The 9,303-nt window shown below is 48.1% G+C and overlaps 1 protein-coding gene across 1 annotated transcript; it reads left to right on the top strand.

Annotated features, from left to right (window-relative positions):
• The first annotated feature begins 349 nt into the window (after positions 1–349).
• LOC132455412 (transmembrane protein 182-like) lies at positions 350–4,128 on the top strand. Its single transcript, XM_060049286.1, has 5 exons — positions 350–871; positions 1,486–1,582; positions 1,711–1,842; positions 1,983–2,120; positions 3,732–4,128. The coding sequence occupies exons 1-5, from the start codon at positions 650–652 to the stop codon at positions 3,980–3,982; spliced, it is 840 nt and encodes a 279-aa protein (XP_059905269.1). The 5' UTR covers positions 350–649; the 3' UTR covers positions 3,983–4,128.
• Positions 4,129–9,303: the final 5,175 nt, after the last annotated feature.

Genomic DNA, 9,303 nt, shown 5'->3' with positions numbered 1-9,303 from the left:
TCTGCATCCCCTGTATAGCTCGGTAGGTCGAGCAAGGCACTAATGCCTCACGGTTAGGGGTTATATTCCTAACAATAAATACTGTAAGGTATTGAATTATGGATGACCATAGCATCAGTGTTAAAACCATTTAAAAAGATTTACAATGGTTTGATGTGCTGTCTTTCAATTCGCTATATTAAGTGTCTGATATATTGATAAACGGGTCGTACACACGTAAGTGAGTAGCTGTGTTTAGAAGAGTTAGCCCAGTCGCAGTACAACGGTGTCGGCGTGTGTTCTTAACATAGACGCCTATTTTTACCTACAACCCGATCTACTGGACCAACCCACCCACACACACACACACACACACACACACACACACATACAAAAAGACGTATACCGTGACCACCAAGAACAGACCGGAGGAGGAACGATCATTTTTAAGTCAACAATTTATGCATTTAAAGTATTTCAAGCAACCTCAAACGTAACCAGCTCCAGCACGAGACCAAATACAAAACGGAAAACCGACTAAACGAGGGTAGTGAGGTCAAACCCTAAGGCTTCCTCTATTCAAGGTAGTGGTAGCAGTAGTAGTATGATAACATTCGGATAGTTCTCTGCCGCGTTGGAGGGGGTGGGGGCGGGGGTGAAGAGAGCGGAGATGACCGACGGGAGTTCAGGCTTGGCGGTGGACCGGGCGAAGGTGCTCCTCTTCCTCGCTGCATTCTTCCAGGCGGTCAGCGTGCTGGCTCTGCTGGCGTGCGGCGGGAGCGGCTACTGGCTGCTGGCCTGGCAGTCCTGCGGCGACGGCGGCGACCGGGGCACACGGTCGTCATGGTTACGCCAGAGTGACCCGGGTCATCACGGGGCCACCGGAAGCCAGGTAGGTGTGGTGGTGTGTGGGGTAGAGCAAATCGCTGCCACTGCAAGGGTTGGGGGTTGTGTTCCCTTTGTAGAGCAAGGCAGTAACCCTGCCAGGTTGAGGGTTATATTCCCTGTGGTTGAGTAGGTAGGGCAAGGGAAGGGGAGGTGGTTGTATCATGACCCTACGGACTTCAGTGGGGGTTTCATTCCGTCTGTGCACGGCACCTTCTCAACGAGCAGGTGCGCCTGCAGCCAGAGGGGGGCGCCGATATACCAATTCCCCACACAATGTTATGTACTTCATTGAAAACGAACGCGCGTTTTTATGTTTTACTGCTCGTGGCGCCCCCCATGGTATTTGGCGCCCCCCACAAATATGGTGCCCCGGGTGGCTGCCTGGTTCGCCCGTGCCTAAAACCGCCACTGGTTGTTTTCCCTTTGTAGCTCCGTAGGTATAGAAAGCCACCGACACTGCCAGGCTAAGGGGTTTGATTCCCTGTGCTACTCAGTAGATAGAGCAAGGCACTATAGTTAGGGGTTCAATTTATACGACCGTTCGATTTTTTCCTACTCTGTATTTGAATGATGTCACAACGTATATAAAGTGTGTTTAGTGTATTTTTTTTATAATAGGCGATGGACAGTGTCACGTTCTTCCACGAGGGTCTGTTCAGTCGCTGCTCCATTCAAACCCGCTCCCAAACCTTCTCTCTGTGGGACATCTGGACCGGTGAGAGTCGCATATACATAGATGGTCCCACTTTATATATATATAAATATTTGAAATGTTTTTTGGTTTGTTGTGGTATTTTTTTCATATTTATTTATACATTCATAGTTTTTATTATGTTTCATAAGGGAGTCAGTCGCCGATCAAGGTGTGTGAGAGCGCCTTCCTCTTCCCGTTCCCCGTCTACGAGTCGCCGGGGCGCCCCCTAGTGGACACAGGCGATTTCCCGCCTCAGCCCTCTGAACCTGACTCCGTCATTGGTGAGTACTGCTGCCTGGCTAAAGGCATCATGCTTAGCTAATATATAATGAAACAACAAATGACGGCACCCTATAATGGAGAGACGGTAAATGATGTCATATTTTTTTTTATGTTGGTTTGGTTGTCCTCCTGGCGTTAGTCTTTAGGACATTCTGGAGCAGCTTCCTGGTGTTGGGCGTGGTCTCTGTCGTTATTGGTGGACTGGTGGTCCTTTGTGCTGCCCCGCTGTCCAATCACAAGCTGTATAAAGTTGGCGGGGCTTTTCAGCTCTCCGGAGGTGAGGAGCTTCCGCTTGTAAAATGCTTCTATTGGCGCATTTCCAACGGCAGGGACACTTCGGCCCAGCACGCCTCAGCCCGGAAGTGAAGGTGGGGTATAGCCCGGTGCCCTGTTCCAATATCCATACTATCCGTACTTACTAGCCTAAGTTTGAGTACGTAGGGCGTTCCGATTCAGATCGGGCGAAAATAAGTGTACTGAAAGGACCCGGATGGTGTACTCAAAACGGTCAAATCGCGAAGCGTGTGGCGATGTACACTTTTTGTACTCAACGGCAGCCATCTTAGCTACGTAGCGGAAGAGGGCGGAGCCAGGCTGAGGCAAAGTCGGCGCATTTTCCACATAGCCTGCATTAATAGTCATTTTGTAGTTTTTATAGCTTTTATAGCTTTTTATAGCTGCTAGGCTTAAAGAGTTCACCGTTCAAACCGAGATGTTTATTGCGGGGGAGTAGCCGCGGCGGCAGTCGTGATCGTAATTTCCGGTTGGTGCACCACGGAGTATTCGATTTGGAACAACACTGACATCTGAAGATTAGCGCACCTAGTGAGTGCGGATAGTGTACTTTGTTTGAGTGTACTCATGGAAGTATGGATATCGGAACACGGCACTGCTCAGTTACGGCTCGCCTTTCCACCGTGGCAGCTACGTTAACATCGTGACCTCATAGCAGCCCGACACAGTCTTGCCTGCTAATAAATCCAAGGAAAAAGAAGAACGCGACACAATGACCAGAGAGCAACGATGTAGGACGTCCAAAAAGGACGTCAAACTTTCGCGCGACATTTTCTTAAATAAACGAAGCTTCCGCCGTTGTCCAGAAATACATCGCGTCACTGTATGGAAGGCAACACATCCCCTTACCAAGAGCTGGTTTACCAGTACACAACGTTCAAAACTGAGCAAAGTCGATGCCAACAGACGTTACAACGTCTATGAACAGTAAAGTATGTGATATGATGGTTGATTCTTTTACTTTGAGTAAAACGTTCATGTTCCGCCATGTTCATTCGCGGCGTCCCTAGTAAAACATACGTTACCAACTGGGAAACTCTCCAAATTTTCCATATTGTCCATGATTTCTTTAGTTAATATAATTTGTGTTTGAAATTGTAAATAATTATACTTGAAGAAAATACTTTTGTTTTGAGAATTTCGGCTCGAGTCGCTGAACGGAAGTAGAATCATAACTGCGTCATGAGGTGTCGTTCACGCAAACTTTCCGACGTCGCGAAAATGTTTCACCCATAATATCCAGCAATGTGAACGCACCATAATAGGTCCATGAACGCAACGCATGCTTGATCTGAAACTCGCCTAATATCCCCCTGTCGCACAGAAGTGACGATTCTGTCGACCAATCAAGGGACGGCGTGTGTAGCTCGAACTTGTTGGCACCCTCAGTACCGTCTCAGTACCCCAACGGAGGAGTAGCCTACTGCATACCGAACCGACCCGCACCCGCCGATGGAAATGCGCCATGGCCCATGACCCTCTGTTTTTTCGCAACAAAGTGGGACGCAATACACAATACGGCACACATTTACGCACAAAATCAACACCAACCCTAACCCCGTCGCAACTTGCGTCCTCTATCTGTGTTTCCTAGGCCTGAGCCTGATGCTGGTGCTGCTGATGTTCCTGGCGTGGTACCATGAGCTCTGCGTTCTGGAACAATACGCCCGTAGGCGGAGAGCGACCGTCTGCCCCGCCTTCCACCTAACCGTGGAGCTGGGTCCTTCCTTCCTATTGGCTCCCGTCGCCGTGTTCTTCAGCGTTCTTGCGGGACTGCTCTTCATCCTGATTGGCCGGGACACAAAATCCGCCGGATTAAAAGAAGTATGCTCTCCACCGCTTTAGCCGATTGTCCCCCATAGCAAAATGGAATAGCGGCATCAAATAGGCTAGGCTAGGCTAGTACTGAGTCCACCCAATTTCTTCTTTATTTACATTGAATTGTTTTGTTTTCTTATTGTTAATGAATATAATAAAACTTTCTCAAACTGTAGGCTACTCATTTTTTAATTAACATTTATTTTCAAAACATTTTCAAAACACTTTGGACAAATGGTGTTTAATAAAGGATTGGGGTAAAATCAGCCATTTCAAAAAGGCGTCCAGCATAAATTGCGCCTATTATGGGGTAAAATACATTGATTAAATATGGATGTAAAATAACTGTGCCGTCATCTCTTTGGGACAAAAAGACATCTTTGAATGGTTCGCATAGAGCTTAATTAAAACTTAACTTAACATGAGAACCAAAGATGATTGAGTCTGATTAGAAGAACTTGTAATCGCTTAAATAACATAATAATCATCCCTGAAAACTGCCTGATTTTCACTGAAAGCTCACTCCTCTCCCTGTGATCACGACCGAACCCGACCGGTGTATATTAACCTGTCCTCGCCGCAGTGGAGCAAAGCAATTCTGATCAATTAGAACTGATAAATGAACGTTGAATAAAGTCTGATTACCACTTTATCGCGTGATTTGGGCCGAAGTGGATCCAGTGTGTCTGATACTGGCCATGTCATAGGAAGACACCAGGGTCGAATCTCGGCCAAATCAGGTCGGAGAGAAAAGGAAGGATTAATTAAACTGTCATAACCATGACAGCCCTGCCAGCCGCGTGTAATATTCTGGCTCGGACTGCAATGTGATTAGCCGCCACTGGAGGGCACTGTTGGTAAGGCGGGCGGGAGGTGGATTCAGCCCACACAAATATAATACATCTATTAATAAACCCAGTATTTGAGGTTGCCCCCTTGTAATAATACGCGATGACACACCACGGCAAAATCAGAAGTTGTGCTGCTCTTATTCGATCAGGCCAGAGGCGAAGACTGTAGACAGAATGAAAGGCCGGGGGTTTGGGGGAAGGACAGATATGTAAGTGTTAATTAATTCAACTGCTAATTTCTTACCTCCCCCCGCCCCCGCCAGACGAAAAATATCTCATTTGTATTGTTCTACTTCGGTGTAGTTAACTTCCTGATATAAGACAGAGGGAACCAGAAGACGCCCGTATATAGTCACACCTTCATAATTGGAAACGGCAAACAGAAGTGAGGCGACGAGAAAGGAGAGGGGAGACGACGGTGTTTGTGTGTTCCTCCGCGATCCCTTTCCCGTCTAGCGCTCAAGCGCGCGCGTCCAACCCCGTCTCGATTTCCGCTGTGAACCAGGTGAGTAGATTTACACCCCGGGATCTCACCTTGCCCTCGCCTCCTCTGCTGCACCTTAGCGCCACCTCATCTCCATCAACACCAGCTCACAGAGAGCAGCGGCGGCGGCTTTGTAAGGCCTTTTTCTCTCTCCCCCCCCCCCCCCCCCCTTCGCTCCAAACACACGCTCGGCAATATCCCCTCGTTTTCTATTCGCCGACGTTCTGCTCTTTTCCGCAGGTGCGTGGAATGTTAAATGCCGGGTCTGCCGAAGCGGGTTGTTGCCCGACGTCTATACAATTAGCTGTTATGGCGTACTGGCTATGGCTATGTCCCCCACCCCCCCCCCCCGCCCCCTACCCACCCCACCCCCACAGAGAGCTATAGACAACACTCTGACTACCTGAAACGACCTGGGTACCTAACCCCAGAATTCACCAGAATTCTCCAAACGCACGCACGTATGCACGCACACACACGCACACATAGGCACACAGACCCCCCCCCCCCCCACCCACCCACATTCACACACCCACACAAATAAACAGACACACACACACAAACATACAAACACACAGACACGCATATAGACACATGCACACATAGGCCCTTCCACACCCACAAATAGACACACTCGCACTCCTACAGTATGGCATATTTACGTGGATATTTGATATTAATCCCGTGAGGGGATTAACTCGTGGTGTGTGTGCATGCATTTGTACGTGTGTGTGTGTGTGTGGGGGGGGTTAGTGTGTCTATAGCAGTGTGTGGCTGTTCCTCCTCAACCCTATGACAGTATTTAGCCTCAAATTCCTTGGGAAAGAGGAAAAAAACCACATCCCCTCACAATCCCCTGCTTCGCCTGCGTGGAGTGACCCCTGAGAGTGCCGAAGTGTGACGGGGAATTCGTACTCTGAATTGATCCCATCTTAACCTGCTAGGATCAGCGGTTCTCCAATCTGGTTTGCACCCCGACATTTGAACCATTAGGAGAAATTGGTTCAGAACCTGAAGAGTCGGTTCCCAGCCGGAACCAAAAAAAAGAGCACGTTTTCTTTGACCTGTAGAGTGCGCTACTGCTGTTTTGTTCCCGGGGGCACGGTGCAATCCCCTCCATTGATGACGCGTCCTTGATCACAAGGTCCCCGCTAACATCTCGTGGAAACGCTAGAGAGCACCACGGTTCGAGGAGCTCTGAACGGAACCAGTTCAAGAACCGCAGCTAATCTGGTGGATCAGGGCCTTCAGTTTATAACGCCCAGAAACCAACTCCAGTTCGTAGTGCCCTTGCCTTGCTCATGGAAAGGGCAGATGTGTAAGTAAAGAGGTGGAGACTAAAGGAGTGAGAGAGGAGGAGGAAGAGGTGAAGAGAGGGAGAGAGAGAGACAGGAGAGAGAGACGGAGGAAGAGGTAGAGAGAAGGAGAGAGAGATGGGAGTGATAGAGGAAGAGGTAAAGAGAAGGAGAGAGAGACAGGAGTGAGGGAGGAAGAGGTAAAGAGAGGGAGAGAGAGAGGAGGAGGAAGAGGTAAAGAGAAGGAGAGAGAGACAGGAGTATGAGGAAGAGGTAAAGAGAGGGAGAGAGAGAGGAGGAGGAAGAGGTAGAGAGAGGGAGAGAGAGAGAGAGAGGAGTGAGAGAAAAGAATGGAGAAGTAAAGAGAGCGAGAGAGTTCCTGTGTGCTGAAAACTCGGTACTGGGTTAATCCAAGCCTTCCATAAATGTAACCAAAACTAAAATGAAGACTCCCCCTCTTTCCTCCCCCTTCTCCTCTCCTCCCTTCTCCTCTGCCGTCGACAGGCGGTCTAATCTCTCTCTTTTTAATGTTTTCGCAGGCGAGTGAATACCAGCGGTGCCATGGAATCCAAATCGTACGCCCTTTACAGCCAGATAACCGGATTTACCCAGAGAAGGAGTTCAGTGGCGTTGAGGACTCCCAAGTGATTAGTTTGACTTGATGTCATGTGGAGCGGGGGGGGAGAGGGGAGAGAGGGAGAGAGAGAGAGAGAGAGAGAGAGAGAGAGAGGAAAGTTTGTAGGGGAGAGAGATGGTGGTAGATGGACAGAGAGAGACTGAGAGGAGGGGAGAGAGAGGTTGAGAGTTAGTGTGTGTGCTAAACTGGGTTAGTGACGCTGGTATCAATGATCAGACTACAGCCTGTGTGATTGACGGTTGTATTAATAATCAGACTACAGTCTGTGTTAATCAGACTACAACTGTGATTGACAGTTGTATTAATAATCAGACTACAGTCTGTGTTATTGACGCTGATATCAACAATCAGACTACAGCCTGTGTGATTGACGGTTGTATTAATAATCAGACTACAGTCTGTGTTATTGATCGGGGTATCAATAATCAGACTATAGGCTGTGTGATTGACGGTGGTATTAATAATCTGACTACAGCCTGTGTTATTGATCGGGGTATCAATAATCAGACTATAGGCTGTGTTATTGACGGTGGTATCAATGATCAGAATACAGCCTGTGTTATTGATGCTGGTATCAACGATCAGACTATAGGCTGTGTCATTGACGATGGTATTAATGATCAGACTTGTATTTCAGCTTCATACACATATCCTCGATGAAAGGGGAAGGAAAGATGGATTATCATGGGCTGCTTCAGGGGGGCGTTTCAACCATGGCACACACACACACTGGGCCTCCCCTGGTGTCAGAGTGCACGTGTGTGTGTGTGTGTGTGTGTGTGTGTGTGTGTGTGTGTGTGTGTGTGTGTGTGTGTGTGTGTGTGTGTGTGTGTGTGTGTGTGTGTGTGTGTGTGTGTGTGTGGAAGAGAGAGAGAGAGAGAGAGAGAGAGAGAGAGAGAGAGAGAGAGAGACACACTGAGAGAGCATGTGTGTGTGAGTGCATGTGTGTGTGTGTGAGCATGTGAGCATATTTGTGTGCGTGGGAGCCTGTGGGTGAGTGAATACATGTGTGTCTGCGCGTGTGCGTGTGTGTGTGACTGTGTGTGTGTGTGTAGAGCTACTCCTAGCCGTATCAGCCTCATAAGCTGTAAATGAGATTATTTTACGGCACATTTTTTCAATCAACCGCAAACAATTACTGCGCGGATCACACGCTTAGCCCAGAATACCAAAGGAGCACGCAACCCCCCCCCCCACACACACACACACACACACACACACACACACACCATATAGGGTTATGTTAGGGTAGTGGGGGGTTTAGTTAGGGTAGGACAGGTTTAGGCCAGGGGTAGGGTTATGGTAGGGGGTTACGGAATGGTAATGCAGGGTTAGGGTTAGGTAAGTGCAGGTTTGGGGTATGTCTGAGGTAATGCAAGCTGAAGGTAGAGTAGTGAAGGGGGAGGTTTAGTACGAGGGTTAGGTAGACTGGGTAGCCCCGCCCATTCTGCCGGCGATTTGAGTTTGCCCTGCAGAATGGTTTAGAAGAGCAATCCGTTTCTTTCTGCTTCCCGATGCGTTTTTGCGGGAGCCAATCACCAAGCTGGCTTTTCCCCCTGGTTCCAATTGCATACAAAGGCCCGTTGATCAGGCCTCTTGTGCTGAAGAAAATGACAGCAGCTTCTCCAGACCAACGTGCAATCTATGATTGAGCTTGGTCTGGCAATAGCCAGGCTAAAGGTTGGGTTTCCTATTAGGGTAAGGTATAAGGGTTTGATTTATGGATCTAGGGATTAGTTTTAGGGCTATACGTTTTTGTTTGCTTATGGGTTCTAGGATTTGGTATTGGTTAGGGCAAGGAAGAAAGATAACGTTAAGTCCGATTTGCTGATGCCGTTTACATGAGCAGTGTCGTTTTAAGGGGAAATAAAAAATGATTGGGTTAGTCGTTTTTTTTGGAATGACATCAATAGGCGTGTGTTTATTATCTATTAATTTAGACGTTACATTTGAGGAGTAAAAAGAACAGGAAAACCCAATCAATCAATTAGGTGGTGACATGTGACTCTGTGATACGTCATCACAACGTATGGAACGCATCCTTATTGGAGACAAATGTGAAATAGAAACCTAAACGGACC

Source organism: Gadus macrocephalus, chromosome 4, assembly GCF_031168955.1.
Source record: "Gadus macrocephalus chromosome 4, ASM3116895v1".
Classification (NCBI taxonomy): Eukaryota; Metazoa; Chordata; class Actinopteri; order Gadiformes; family Gadidae; genus Gadus; species Gadus macrocephalus.
Note: the sequence above shows the minus strand (reverse complement) of the source record. Positions and strands in the feature narration are given on the sequence as shown.